The 14396-nt window shown below is 49.3% G+C and overlaps 7 protein-coding genes across 7 annotated transcripts; 5 read left to right on the top strand and 2 right to left on the bottom strand.

The window, feature by feature from the left end:
* Positions 1 to 1175: 1175 nt before the first annotated feature.
* N7532_011052 (uncharacterized protein) lies at positions 1176 to 1805 on the top strand (the record flags this gene model as incomplete). The annotated part of the gene is made up of 3 exons (XM_056623543.1): positions 1176 to 1251; positions 1429 to 1610; positions 1668 to 1805. The coding sequence occupies 3 exons, from the start codon at positions 1176 to 1178 to the stop codon at positions 1803 to 1805; spliced, it is 396 nt and encodes a 131-aa protein (XP_056468531.1).
* A 68-nt stretch (positions 1806 to 1873) lies between these two features.
* Positions 1874 to 2323, bottom strand: N7532_011051 (uncharacterized protein; the record flags this gene model as incomplete). Its single annotated transcript, XM_056623542.1, has 1 exon — positions 1874 to 2323. One exon carries the CDS (start codon positions 2321 to 2323, stop codon positions 1874 to 1876), a length of 450 nt encoding a protein of 149 aa, XP_056468530.1.
* Positions 2324 to 3946: 1623 nt separating this feature from the next.
* On the bottom strand, positions 3947 to 4409 carry N7532_011050 (aegerolysin family protein; the record flags this gene model as incomplete). Its single annotated transcript, XM_056623541.1, has 2 exons — positions 3947 to 4259; positions 4312 to 4409. The coding sequence occupies 2 exons, from the start codon at positions 4407 to 4409 to the stop codon at positions 3947 to 3949; spliced, it is 411 nt and encodes a 136-aa protein (XP_056468529.1).
* A 1389-nt stretch (positions 4410 to 5798) lies between these two features.
* Positions 5799 to 6671, top strand: N7532_011049 (uncharacterized protein; the record flags this gene model as incomplete). Its single annotated transcript, XM_056623540.1, has 1 exon — positions 5799 to 6671. One exon carries the CDS (start codon positions 5799 to 5801, stop codon positions 6669 to 6671), a length of 873 nt encoding a protein of 290 aa, XP_056468528.1.
* A 465-nt stretch (positions 6672 to 7136) lies between these two features.
* N7532_011048 (Zn(II)2Cys6 transcription factor domain-containing protein) lies at positions 7137 to 8686 on the top strand (the record flags this gene model as incomplete). Its single annotated transcript, XM_056623539.1, has 2 exons — positions 7137 to 7196; positions 7274 to 8686. 2 exons carry the CDS (start codon positions 7137 to 7139, stop codon positions 8684 to 8686), a joined length of 1473 nt encoding a protein of 490 aa, XP_056468527.1.
* Positions 8687 to 9899: 1213 nt separating this feature from the next.
* Positions 9900 to 11387, top strand: N7532_011047 (uncharacterized protein; the record flags this gene model as incomplete). The annotated part of the gene is made up of 5 exons (XM_056623538.1): positions 9900 to 10243; positions 10299 to 10476; positions 10528 to 10690; positions 10788 to 10858; positions 10908 to 11387. The coding sequence occupies 5 exons, from the start codon at positions 9900 to 9902 to the stop codon at positions 11385 to 11387; spliced, it is 1236 nt and encodes a 411-aa protein (XP_056468526.1).
* An 856-nt stretch (positions 11388 to 12243) lies between these two features.
* Positions 12244 to 14321, top strand: N7532_011046 (H(+)-transporting V1 sector ATPase subunit B; the record flags this gene model as incomplete). The annotated part of the gene is made up of 9 exons (XM_056623537.1): positions 12244 to 12342; positions 12412 to 12526; positions 12585 to 12604; positions 12680 to 12715; positions 12774 to 12935; positions 12995 to 13586; positions 13661 to 13701; positions 13760 to 13937; positions 14005 to 14321. The coding sequence occupies 9 exons, from the start codon at positions 12244 to 12246 to the stop codon at positions 14319 to 14321; spliced, it is 1560 nt and encodes a 519-aa protein (XP_056468525.1).
* Between the last annotated feature and the right edge of the window lie 75 nt (positions 14322 to 14396).

Genomic DNA, 14396 nt, shown 5'->3' with positions numbered 1-14396 from the left:
ACGGCGAAGTCTTTTTTAGACACAAGTTATGAGGTACGATGTGTCTAAAGGTTTTCACCGCTGGGGGCTGCGCTTATACAGGAATATAAAAGGTGATGGTTGATTATAAATGTTAGTGGGAATATACAGTTGTCTCGTCTGTTCTGGGCGCAGATGGCGGATACTGTACAGAACATTCATGACGAAACAGGGTTTGTGAAACGGAATCAATGCTTTGTAAATGACGCTAGGCCCGTCCATCCATACAAGTCATACCAACATGGCTCCTCTGGTGCGCACCTATGCACATGCCAGCGACCACGTATTAAAACTCACTGGTCGTCCGAAGAACGGAACCCCACAAACCAGGAGGTATTCCAAAGATCATGTACCATTATTTTTCCCACCAAACAGCCAATCCCATAAGTGATTGTCATCTCGCTGGTTATGATTCAAAGTAGTAATAGCCCATCTAAACTTAAGAAAAATGGATTCTTATAGTCTATCTTTGTATCTGTCAGCCTTATAGTAGGCCTCTTCTTCCAGCGTATGTTCTGTATGAAGCCAAAACTCAAAAGAGTGCAATGAAATCTATCAAGAATTTCCAAGAAATAGTTAATATTTTCCTGTAGATATTTTCCCGGGGAATTTGTAGATAGATTTTGATTGTGATGAGGCAAGCCCTATGGTGGAGGAGACGCGGAAGTGGTCATTTCCCTGCCAAATACTTAGGATACCCGGGTAGTTAAGCTATCAAGCTGACTCTTACGTGGGATTTGGAACCTTTATCTCCACTGAATGATGACCTATTATAGGGGGACAATCTACAAATATTTTTCACCCCCTTGGGCTGTGATTTCCAAATTGGGGCTGGCACAGTTCTGAACCTAGACAAAGCCATGCCCAGTGATTTGGTCACTATAATCGGCATTGGAGGATTAGGGCTTACTGATGTTATAGTCAGCGATTATTCGACCTATGTTAATAGATGGAATGGAAAAAAGGTCTGAATTGGTAGCGATCTAGTTAAACAATTAGGTCATATACGTGACTCGTTAACCTCGACGTCCATAACAATTTTGATTCTTCCGTTCTTTCCTTACTTCCTTTCCCTCCTCTCTCCAGTTTATTTATTTTCCGCTGAATACACTATTTTCAATCAAGATAAGACCTGGCCCATCACAAAGAGAACGCCAATGGACGATACGTCCGGAAACGCCATCTATAAGCCGAGTCAGCTTGCCCACCAGCTATTCTTCACGGATGCGAATGGTCAGGAGACCGGCCCAGATCGGCAATTGCCGCAGCGCTAGAAGGACTGGAAGCGGCTGGAGCCCGATGCAGCGGTGCTTCTAGGCGATAAGTCGGCCGGGCGTACGATCTGAGTCCTCGCGCTGCCCGCACTGGCTCACTGGGCCTCGCCAATCGGTTACGAGACAGTCTGCACAGCGGCGGAAGATCCGGATGCGCAACCCTGGCGAGATACGTCGATCGATCGGCTGGACAGCCAGGACAACACCTCAGCGCTGCTCACCGAGTCCGTCGCGAGCAGCCGGGGTGAAGCCCAGAAACGTGGCACCTTCGCAGAGCGACTGACGGCGATCGCAGCGCTGATCAGCATCGCCGACCGGGTTTACCTCAGGCATAACCTCTCCTCCTGATGCCTCTATAAAGAGGACATCGAGCAGTTACGCGGGCCGAACGAGGCGCAGATCGAGCGTGATCTCGCCAAGCTGGGCACGGCCCAGGCTCCGTTGCTTTTCAATGCGCTGAGGCTAGTGGACAAGAGTGCCGCGGACGCGTACAAGGCGCGGCTGGGCGGATGATCTTAGAGTAATAGCAAAGACCAAATCCAAGGTCCATCTCACATAGAAATTTGCATTCGGAAAGTATGCTATATAATGTATCCCCACTGCTTCTCGAGTATAGGCGTCATATCGCGAAGGAAAATTTCTGCTGTCTTAGGCCCGACACCCTTAAGCTCCTGTAATCGTTTGGAGAGTTGAGTAGTCGAACTGCACTGGCTCAATAGCGCGCCGAAGGCACCGTACTTTTTGTTGAGGTCTTCCGAAATGTCGAGCAATTTCGTAGCGGTGGAAAAATCATACCGGACATAATGTGCCTTATCGAGTATTTCCACAAGTTTATCCCACCCAGTCTCCAACACAGCATTTGGTGACGTGATACCAGCTTCTCTAAGTTCCAGAAATGCGCGTTTCGCTATTTCCTGTTGGATAGGCTTGCCAAACAATAAGCATGCCAGAAACCATTTGAAACACTCAGTCTCATCTCCAGAGTTGAGGTCGATGCCAAGATCATTTGAGTAAATTTTTTTCTGCGACATTTTTTCTGCCTTCGTCAAGATTGGTTTTCCGAAATTTGTATGAAAGGTATGGAAGCACTTTCGCAATATGTACTCCCGAGCTGGATGCGTTACGTCATTATTACAATATTGGTTAATGTAATCATATAGTAAGAATCCCAACTGATTAGGGCTCCGATAACTTTTGTAAAGGATCCATGGTAGATCACGAACAGGATAATATGGCATTAACATCCCCTTCTCAAATCGTATTCGGAAACCTTATTAGTTTTTATGCTAACTTCCATGTCCTATCAAGTTTAGCAGAAATAGATATATCGTACAGATCCAACAGCAACTAAACAGGCCGCCATCCTCCGCAACCGTTTGCTAATTGAGGCGTTGGTTTGCAGTTTTGAAAAAAAGGGCTGATCCCGCCATTTATTCTTCCTTGCCGGGATGTACATAAGTAAGCTTTCCGAATACAACTTGTGAAGCAGATATTAATGCCATATACCCTGTGTTGTGGTCTACCTGGTGACGATGCCTACTCACGATAACGTTCTACCCCTCCTTTGTGCAGCCAATTTGAACCAATATCAGATCTTTCATTTAGAATCTACCCTGATGATGAATTCATTTGCCCGATGTAGCTTGCTCTAAATATATGCTGCTATGCGGGAGTGCTGTCAGGCCTGCCGACAGCTTGAAGGTGGTTGCCAGCCCACTGAACGATTGTTTCCATGGGTTGCAACGCAAGCCCCTTGGAATCTACCCTTTATAATTCTTAGCAATATTGTTTACAGCACATACGACCAATAGGGTGTGGAGAACATGGCCTTCCGTCCGCTCAGCCGTATTTAAGACACATGCCGGCAGGTTAGTAGTATAGTGGGTGACCACATGCGAATCCTTGCTGTTGTATGTTTTTGCTTTGTCTTTTTTTGTCATTAGCTGCTGGGACGACTGCCATTGCCGCTTTACTCCTCAGCCCCTTCAGGACCCTTTACCTTCAGGCAATGAAGCTCCTTCTGGCCATGAAGCTCCTTCTATTCTTCACCCGATCGCCCTGAACACTCGTTGAAGCACTGATGTGCCACGCCCCTCGGGCTAAACTTTCCCTCACTCCCACCCTCCTGAGCATGTCTTGCCGCCCTAACGATTTCGATGCCGCACGGCTTCGAAATCGTTGGTATTCTGACATACAGCGTCTATTCGAATTGATTATTGTTTCAGCAACTAATTTGTTTCATTCAGTCCGTTGTCCATAGATGGGACGAGTGGCGGCAGTTGGTGGACTGACATGGCCTGGACGATCAGGCCATTGCTGGTTTTTGCCGACCGGGATGAGATGCTGCTGACTCTCAATTTTGACTCATAACTCGATGAGCGGCAATTCTATATTTACCCCTCTGTTTCGTGAAAGAAATTAATGTATTTGGGAATGGCGTTGAAATGGGATGGGTGGAAAAGGGCCGCATGCGACCGTACTGAAATTGTAACTTTCGATATTTTCCATTGTTTTTGGTATTTTTGGGGTTATTTACGGTATCGTTATACATTCCATCCCCCCTCACCAAAGATAGCCACGGGTGCTCCACGGACCGCAATGCTCGGAGCTCTCCAACACCCTGCGCGGGCATCAGTGCAGCCTGTGGAGCGTAATTATTTCTTCTTTTCCAAGACATCGACAAAGACGTGTCCCAGGGGACCGGCATCAGCACTCCATCCGCAATGCTCGATGGTATACTTGTCGCTCTTGTCAAGCACCTCGACCAAATTGACATAGTCTCCACCGCGGTTTTCCCAGTGGAGCTCGCAGATCTTATCATTGTCATGAAACAAGTCTAGACGGCCCTCGCTGCCGCGACGGCTGTAGGCGCCGATCTCGCCGACGCCGTTGGGCTCGATCTTGATCTCATCGATCTCCTCTTCCGAGAGCGACCGGCGGCGGTTGTTGGGGTCAATGAACTCGCCGCTACTAGATGTTAGTTGAGGTCATGTTATACCCTGGAGTGAGCAATAGGTACCCTTCAATGACGGTGTTCTGCACGAGGATCTCGCCATCCTTGATGTGGTCCCGAATGTGGAACGAGACCCACTGGGAATTGTACTTGTTGAGATCCATGTTGGAATTCTGTGAAGCAGTTGTGTTGAGTAATAAGAATCTGTTCAAAGAAGATAAAGCTCTTAGAAATTCAATTCAGAGCTGTCAACCCTTTAAATAATACCCCAGAATGCGGGGAAGTGTGTGGTGATGTCATGCATTCGTGGTTCGCCCACAGATTGCACGACGGATCGCACGATGACTGGCGAGGTCACGAGGTGCATCTCCTTCCTGATGACTAACTGACTTCAAGCTAGTCATATGATCGCGGTGATCCCTGTTCAGTGTTTCGCTGTTGAGGGGTACAGCGGACGTCGGCTCAGTTGACCGTCCGGGCCAAGTCCAAACATACCGAGCTGAATCGGATCTGACTGCAGTGAAGAAGGCAATTGCAATGGACATATGGCATTGGCGGGGCCTAGGAGTAGCTTGGCGATGCTAGGATGGTGAAGGCAGATGCCTCACAATGGTGAAGTCTGGTCGTGCTTTTGGTACACTTTTGAGTGTATTCTGACCGACTCGTTACCATTTCCTAAGCTCAGATGTAAGCGAGAACTAACTTCCAATGTTTGCGAAACGTCTGATAATTCGAAGAGCTAAGCCGGCGATGCCTCACGCGATTCGGCCCGAGTCGATCGTGCGAATCTATGTCGGGTGTGGTGGCCCAGCCACAAGTCCAGATCACCCAAATTCGAGTTGCACCGTTGATTTAAAATTTTTTTTTTTGCCATCGGGTTTTCCTTGGATTGGGGAGATCGAGCGATCCGGCCCTTCTGGGACATGGTCAGACAACCGGAGGAGCCGAGGAGCGTGTTCGTTGGAACCCATCCTCGAGACAAGGGATCCAGATCTGGTTGTTGGTGTATCAATCGCAAGGGGGCGCTTCTTGTCGCCGTGCATCTTGGTCTCGAAATAGCTATCGCGCGTAAAACGATATCGGGATGTGATTGTGCTTGTTCTGTTGGCAATGCCTATGTCCTCAAGTGCGGGAAATCCCACGGCGATCTAGAAGGAAACTTGTCGAAAGAGGAAGAGTGAAATTTCGAGACTCATGTCGGGATCTCCGTGCCAGACTAGCCTTGTCCGACTGCCAGCCTGAGATCAGTAGGATGTCATCATTGAATTGCCCCGCTCGGAGACAAAACGATGCTGACGAGAGTTGGGGGATGGCCGAGCCTAACGTTGCGTCGACCTCACGACCCCCTCGGCCATTCGATTAGCCCGAGCCGCGACTAGTCTGTCGGATAAACAAGGCTGTATCTTACCAATTAACCGGCCTTGGGCGAAAGTGTCCGCGATGGCCTCATTTAAACACAGCAAGGAGTCGATATTTCCTTGTGGCAGACATGGTAAACATTGCAAGTTGAAACCAGCTTCATTCCTGTCCTCGATCATTCATCGACTTCAACGATGTCCTCCTTAAACGACCTCCTCAAAATCGCCAACCCGATTCGTGCACACGCATTGAGTATCTTCAACGTGACAGCACATCCAGACGAGGTCTTGCAAATCCCCTCGCGAGAAGAAGGGCGCTTCATTCGCATCCACGCCTACAACACACTGAATCGCGATGGTCCCGCTCCAGTCCTCGTCAACTTCCACGGTAGCGGATTCGTCAACCCTCTCCATGGCAGCGACGACGAGTTTTGCAAGTTCATCGCCCAGAACACCGGTTTCGTGGTTCTAGACTTCGCCTATCGACTTTCTCCAGAAAACCAATATCCGGCCGCGGTTCACGACGCCGAAGATGGGGTCCGCTGGATCCTTTCACACCCAGAAAAATTCGACGCTTCTCGATTATCTATCTCGGGCTTCAGTGCGGGGGGAATCTTGTCTCTTGTGCTCAGCTCAGTCATTTTCCCGCAGGGGACATTCAAAAATGTCCTTGCCTTTTATCCTCCCACTAATTCTCTCCAGCCATCCGCTGAGAAGATTGCCCCCGATGCATCGAAAGATGCGGTTCCTCCCGAGGTGCTAGATTCATTCCTGCGATGCTATTTCGCTAACCCCGAAGACGCAAAGAGTGAACTTGCTTCTCCTGCGTTCATACCGGCAGAAAAGTTTTCGGATCGTCTTTTGCTCGTTACTGCGGGTTGTGATCGCCTCTGTCTTGAAGGAGAACTTCTTGGAAATCGAATCAAAGATACCACGACCAAGCATGTACAGATGCATCGATATGATTGTTGCGAACATGCTTTTGACAAAGCATATGAGAAGGGGTCTATCCAGGAAAGAGCGAAAGACAACATGTACGAAAGAGCTGCCAGCTTCCTCATAGAATGATGAGGCTCCGCCGCTTGATTTATATAGAATTGTTATTACTGCACAAAAACATAAATTGGTCGATTATTATCAGAAAGCTCAACGAGCTGATTAGCTCTTATAGAGACAGTCAAATGACTATAGTCGTTTCGATACATTGCTCCATAGATGAATATGCGACGCGGAGTTTCCCGTCAAAGATCCGAGGCAGTGAGCATGCACCTCACCAAACATGGTAGTTCAATCTGATTCATTATGAGTGGTAGTGAGTGGTACCTGGAGGAAGCTGAGCGGTTGGGGGCCGAAACGCAGACCGGGCCCGCCCCCACTTGTTTGGCCTCACTTCAGCCCCTCAGCCTTCCAGCTGGGGCGTTCGTTGTGGCAAAAGGCTTGTATCTTTCAAGCTCTCTTCTTCCGTTTAAAAGCAGCCCTACTAACCTCGCTTGATACACTACAGCACAGCCAGACGCGTCTCCATGGATAGCCATGCCACCCGGCGCAAGAGCTTCTAGGAACTGTGGCAACTGCCGTGCGATCAAACGACGTGTGAGTGTCCCTCTGCCCCTTCTTGTGTTTGATCAGCGCCCATAAGTCGTAGGATATTACTAACTTCGGATTTGCAGTGCGATAAGCAGATCCCGACATGTGGACAATGCATTCGTGCGCACGACCAATGCTCGGGATACCGAGATGAATGGGAGCTCTTGTTTCATGACCAGACTAGCCAGACCATTAAGCGATCGAAAGAGAAAATGGCGCAATCTAGTTCGAGCAAGATTCCAAGCAAAACCTCTCTTTTGGGCCCCTCCCGATCACCTAGTCTCAACACAGACGATATAGGCGTCAACTATTTCCTGTGCCATTTCGTCGTCGGCGGCTCCTCCCCCTCGCGTGGATATCTAAACTATGTCCCGGGGGTCTTCAATGACGAGGGTGAGCAACCGACACTTGTGGCGAGTATGGCAGCTGTGGGGCTCGTGGCGCTGGCGAACTCAACGAAGCAGCCCGAGCTGGCTCACCGTGCACGCACGAAGTACTGGGAGGCGATCAACAATGTAAATGCTGCCTTGGCCTCGCCGGTCGAGTCTGTCAAGGACAGTACGTTGATGTCGGTGATCTCACTCACCTTGTTTGAGCATGTCTCCAACTTCGACATATGGTTCCGACATATCAAAGGAGCAGTGTCTCTGGTGATATCCCGTGGAAAGAGCCAATTCTCTCGCCCAGTCTCTGTTTTGATGTTCAACCAAGTTCGTGCGGATATGTCGGCTGCCTGCGTTCATGCCCTTGAACCACTTCCGGAGGAGATGCTAGAGTTACAGGATGAAGCAGCCAAGCACCCCGTCGCTTCTTCCGGATTCTGGCACCTGGGGAGGTTAGCTACACGGGTCACCAATATCCTTGCAGGCGTCAGGTTGACCACCGATCGAGATGCCTTGGTGTGCTACTTGAAACAGTCGACGGTGCTTCTGGACGACTTCAAATACGTCTTGGAAATATTCACCAAAGAAGAGCCGTACATGACAGTCCGAGAATGCGGCGGTGACCCAGAAATCTTTTATAACAGTCGCTATGACATTTACAAATCCTCTTGGGCTATCCGGATCTGGAACAATTCGCGAATTCTCCAGGTGATAGTTTGCGAGATTCTGTTCCACCTCTTAACCAAAGGTCTCACCGCGAACCCCACACCAGATCAACAGGCTCAGATAGACACGAAGCTTCAAGAGACGTTGCGGATTATGTCGACCCTAGGCGACGATATACTGGCCACAGTCCCGCAGGCTTTCGGGTATGTGCCATTTGGGTCTGAGAAAGACACACCTTCTGATTTATCGGCTCACGGAAACATCTCGGGCATGTACCTGATGACCTGGTGTCTCTACACGGTCGGGAAGTCTCCAGTTTCACGAAGCAAAACTCGGCAGTGGATTATGAATCGACTTCGGGATATTGGTCAAACTGCAGGCATCGCAATGGCGCTGCAGTTCGTCGATGATATAGATGAGATAGACAGCTTGGCAGGTCGGGTATAGTGCGTCTGTCTATTGTTAAATAGCATTTACTACAGTCCCTCGTGTACCATACCAGAATGATATCATCCTATCTTGTGTGGAGCTAGTAAATGATGTCTGTTCCTCGCTCTAGTAGTAATAACTAAGAAATGTCTCCCAGTTTGGCCCCGACTTCGTCTACGGACTGTGATCTGAATAGACTATTTTGGCAACTGAGAAGTACGTTAGTATCAGATACGGCTTTCCTCTACTTCGCTACAACTAGATTTCCTTTTTAAGGTTAGCTTTGCGATCGGGTTTTAGCGCGTGAGGCAATAAGGTGTGCCCCGCGTCTCGTTCTTGGGCAGACCCTCCAGGTATATCCCCCCCCCTTCACCTACCTACAAGCCCGAAGGTCGAGTTCCTGATCAGGCTATCATTTAAGTGGCTGCATGCAGGGCGGAAGAGTAACAAGGCGCGTTAAGGTACAGACTCGGAAAAGGTACGGCATACTCTTATTTGGGAATGGCATGTTTTAAGTTAGGGTCGCGCAGTTCGCAAGCTGAAAACCTAGCTTGTAATTCGGCATTGCAAGGCCAAACCCCGTCAGGATAAGATCAAACCATAACCTAGGAGCAGACGAGGCGGAAATTAGTCCGCGTGGAGATTCTGAAATGCAGGCTCGGGAAGACAAGGATTACCGGTACAACCCGCAGGAGCGGCCCCTCAGTCATATGCCGTTGTTGAATGTGGAGTAATGACTGCCTCAGGTACCTGCACAGTAACTGTGAGTTTCCGAGAACCGAATCGGTACCTGTTCGCTTAAGTCTAGCATGAGTTCTGCCTGGAGGGCCCTCCGCCGCATCTGAATCGATCGGCATTGATTTGTGGAAATTATCTCTTCCCAGCTGAAGCTGACATACGCAGTAGAGCAATATTGTCGTCTAACAACAAGCCTCACTCACCTTGAATCGGATTAGCACCATAGATCGGCAAAAGCAGTCAACCCCGCGAGTGAGTTGACATAATCTGCGTGAACTAGATTAGCGCTGGGGCCAAAAGCGCCTATTTTTGGCTTATTTTGCGATGTCGGTTAGGCTTGTCTGCATTCTGGGGCCGAAATGCGGGACTGTTTAAACCACTGGCTTCAGAGTGCACCAGCCCTACCAGAGATAATGCTCTTCTATACTAGGATGTTGTCACAGTGGAGCTTGGAGACAAAAAGAGGCCGATGGCCTTGGTACATAAGGTTCGAATGTTCGTTGTGAATATTCGTCTGCTCTCGCCGCTAACAACTCGGCTCTCTATTCTTTACCTCGATGTTCGGACATCCTCAGATGCCTCCAAGGGCTCAAAGCTTCCTGCCAAGGTCTTTATCTACGGTGGATCAAACACCGATGGCGGAATTAACGACTCCTTATACAGTGGCTGCACCAGCGCGGATGATGGCGCAATTCTCGTATCGATCAACTACAGAATCGGACCCCTTGGCTTCATGGCTCTGAACAGTGCTGATATCTATGGCAACCAAGGAATCAAAGATATCCTCCATGTATTGGAATGTGTTCAAAAGAGCATCTCTGCTTTGGTGGTGATTCAGTATGTCTAGCCTCGGTAGGATGAAGATTGAAGGCTAACCAAAAGGATCTTGCAGGAAAAAATCCTTTCGGACAGTCTGCTGGTGCTACCGACATCCTACTCTCCTTCAATCCTCGCGTCTTTTCAAGAGTGCCCTCGCGGAATCGATCGCTCTGCCCTCGCTTGAGTCCAGCTCGTCTCTGCAGCAGACTGGAGCGTCTTATGCGCGCACTCTTAAATGCAGTGTTGATGATGTGAGTGCGAGACGAAATCTGTTCTATCGACAAGTACTGATCTCTCCACAGAAATCCTGCCTCCAGTCCAAGACTGTCGCCGAGTTGAAGAGCGCATACGATAATGACAAGTTCATAAATACCGGAATTGGGTCCGCCTCCAACCTCGGTGTCCCTTCTACATTCTCGCACAAATTCTCGCCTTATGTGGACAGGGATGTTATCACTGAGAACCGTTCTACTCGTGGAGTCTAGGTCCCGACAGACTTTGGGTACAGTATGTGCACCCTTTCACTTATTTCGAACAACAGCTAACCACATGGGATATCTAGATCAACGCGAAGGCATGGACGCCCTGAGCAAGTATAACTCTATTAAGAAAATCGCATCCGCCGCTCCTGCAGTTCCTCCGTGACAACTGGGGCCCTGCTGCCCAGTTAAACAAGGGATAGTATCCCTTGTCCCTGTTCAATTCCTCCGAGTCACCCGTGGTCGCCGCAATATCAACTGTTATTACCGACGCCGAGTTCAGATGCCCTGGATACCATATGGCAGTGCTCGACAGGCGCAAGAACATGCCCGCATGGATGTATGAGTTCATCCAAAACTCTACCTGCGTTTGGTTGAGCACTATTGAACAAGAGTTCGCCTCGGCTTACGGCGCCTCTCATACCGCGGAGCTTCCCTACGTCTGTGGCAATCTACACTTTGATTTTACCTGCAGAAACACTACTTGCACAGGTACCTCCGCCGAGTACGATCTCAGCAAGCAGATGAGGAGCTTGTGGACTGCCGTGGCTGAAATTGGCAAGCCCTCAACGGATGATATCACTTGGCCGGAGTTCCAGCTTTCTACGGATGGGTCGGAAAGTCCTTCGATGATCTTCGGAAATTCAAGTGTGCCTGGCTCTCTTGACTTTTCTGTTTTCTAGCTGTGGGCTCGAGTTGATGCCATGCTCTCGGAAAGTGATGCCACGGCCACGGGAACACCCGGTGCGTTGTCAGCAGCAGTGTGTCGCCGACTTCATCGCCATTCAATGGCGCAGGAACCATTCACCCGTCCGCCGGGGGTGTGTCGCTTTGGCTATAACACTGATTGGGTTAGTCCTAGTTTGACCATGTAATTTATGTGGCTATTTGAAGACTCATTTTTATGGGCGAGATTGTAAAAAGGCTCATTTTATCTTTTATTCACCTAGAAGTACGCCTTATTATTGTATGTAATTAAACTGATACTTGGACCGGTCAGGATTAACAAGGCTCTTATTCAGCGAATATAACATCTAAAAGTTCAATATATCATATGCCATGATATAACTAATCTCTAGGCCCCCTGACGCACAGACACATACGTTCTGTATCTTTTTCCTCAAGCATCTTTCTATTTTCTAGGATCTGCCGCGAGTAGTCATCGATGTTCGAACTGCTATAACACGGTCACTTAACCTGCAAATCTCATTGCGATCAGGTCATCCCTGAGGCTCCAAACGAATCTCTATTTTTATTATCAAATATCAGATCTTATGGGTGAATCTACTTGATCGCTAAAGATACTATTGGTGTTGTCTCTACTTAATTGCTGCCTGAGGCATCAATATTATGGGGTAATTTCTTAGTAAGCGCCCTCCGGGATTCAGCCAAGTCGTAAGCCATCACGTGCCGTGTTACCGCCCGAGCTCCAGCGGACAGCGGACAGCTTGGCCTACCCCCGGCCCATCCCACCTCGCTCGACTCCCATCCGACCCTTCATTCTCGCGCTGTGTCCGTGGAGGAACTGATTCGCCCGCCATGGCCGACTTCGTGGACCCCCGGATGAGCTCCATCAAGCCCCGCATCCGCTACAACACCATTGGTGGCATTAACGGACCGCTGGTCGTCCTCGACAATGTGAGACCTCTGCGGACAACATGGCATTGGAAATGGGGCCCTTTGCTGATTTTCTGGGTTACGATATAGGTCAAATTCCCCCGTTTTAACGAGATTGTCTCGTTGACACTCCCCGATGGAACGGAGCGCTCCGGTCAAGTGCTGGAGGCGAGAGGTATGCTTCCCGACCACGTGTGGTACCTTGGTACCGGGTACGAGCTCTTAATAAAACATCATACTGATGTCTGTGATTTGACATATAGGAAACCGAGCTGTTGTGCAAGTACGAACTGAGATCAATGCCAAATCGAAATAACCCCTTGCCGCGGTGGATGTTAACGGTATACTTATTTACTAGGTGTTCGAGGGTACTTCCGGCGTTGATGTGAAGAAGGTCAGTTATCATTTGGGAGTTTTTATCTTTTGAGTGGAACTACTGACACCATAACTAGACCAAAGTCGAGTTCACCGGTCACAGCTTGAAGCTCGGTGTGTCCGAGGACATGCTGGGTCGTGTGTTTGATGGTTCAGGACGTGCTATCGACAAGGGCCCAAAGGTGCTTGCTGAAGACTACTTGGATATCAACGGCCAGCCTATCAACCCTTACTCTCGAGTATGTTTTACCCCGCCAACTCTATACGCACGGTCGCGGGAACTAATGGAATTCCCTAGGTCTACCCCGAGGAGATGATCTCTACTGGTATTTCCGCTATCGATACTATGAACTCTATCGCCCGTGGCCAGAAGATTCCCATCTTCTCTGCCGCCGGTCTTCCCCATAACGAAATCGCTGCCAGTATTGCCCGCCAAGCCAGTCTGGTCGGAAAGCCCACCAAGGACGTTCACGATGGTCACGACGACAACTTCTCGATTGTTTTCGCTGCTATGGGTGTTAATATGGAAACTGCTCGCTTCTTCACTCGCGAGTTCGAGGAGAACGGCAGTATGGAGCGTACCACCCTCTTCCTGAACTTGGCCAACGACCCAACTATCGAGCGTATTATTACTCCTCGTCTGGCTCTGACCACTGCCGAATACTACGCCTACCAGCTCGAGAAGCACGTTCTTGTCATCATGAGTGATCTTTCCGCGTACTGTGATGCTTTGCGTGAGGTTTCCGCTGCCCGTGAAGAAGTTCCCGGTCGCCGTGGTTACCCCGGTTACATGTATACTGATTTGTCAACTATCTACGAGCGTGCTGGTCGTGTTGAGGGTCGTAACGGCTCTATTACTCAGATTCCTATCTTGACTATGCCTAACGATGGTATGCATCATCCCGCTCCTGTCGCTGTACAACAGCTTGTGTTCTTCCATAACTAACCTCAATTTTCCAAACAGATATTACCCACCCTATTCCTGATTTGACAGGCTACATTACGGTGCGTAACCTCATTTTCAGTTGAGAATATGGACATTTGAATCTAACAATATTTACAGGAGGGTCAAATTTTCATTGACCGTCAATTGTACAACAAGGGTGTTTACCCTCCCATCAACGTTCTGCCGTCACTTTCCCGTCTCATGAAGTCTGCCATTGGTGAAGGCCGCACCCGTAAGGACCACTCAGATGTGTCTAACCAGCTGTACGCGAAGTATGCTATCGGTCGTGATGCCGGTAAGTTTTTCTCATTGTCTCAGTCAACACGCGCCGCTTTCATCGTGCTAACAAATCCATCTTATAGCCGCCATGAAGGCTGTTGTCGGTGAGGAAGCCCTCTCTTCCGAAGACAAGCTCTCTCTCGAGTTCCTCGACAAGTTCGAGCGCACCTTTATTAGCCAGTCTGCCTACGAGTCTCGCAGCATTTTCGAGTCACTGGACATCGCCTGGAACCTGCTCCGCATTTACCCCAAGGAGCTCCTCAACCGTATCCCCAAGCGTACTCTTGATGAGTTCTACGCCCGTTCCGCTCGCAAGATTGCTAGCAAGGACACCCGCGACAACTCGGGCGAGCAGCATGATACCTCGGCGCAGCAAAGTACCAACCTCATTGATGCGTAGTCTTGTTGCTTGGGCTTTTGTGCGGCTGTATCTATTGCGTTCTCACCTTTTTCCTTTCAGGCTTTGCGTGTTAAT

This window comes from Penicillium argentinense (genome assembly GCF_028826775.1).
Source record: "Penicillium argentinense strain IBT 30761 chromosome Unknown utg000011l_segment0_segment0, whole genome shotgun sequence".
Classification (NCBI taxonomy): domain Eukaryota; kingdom Fungi; phylum Ascomycota; class Eurotiomycetes; order Eurotiales; family Aspergillaceae; genus Penicillium; species Penicillium argentinense.
The sequence above is the reverse complement of the archived record's forward strand: the minus strand, read 5'-3'. Positions and strand labels throughout refer to the sequence as shown.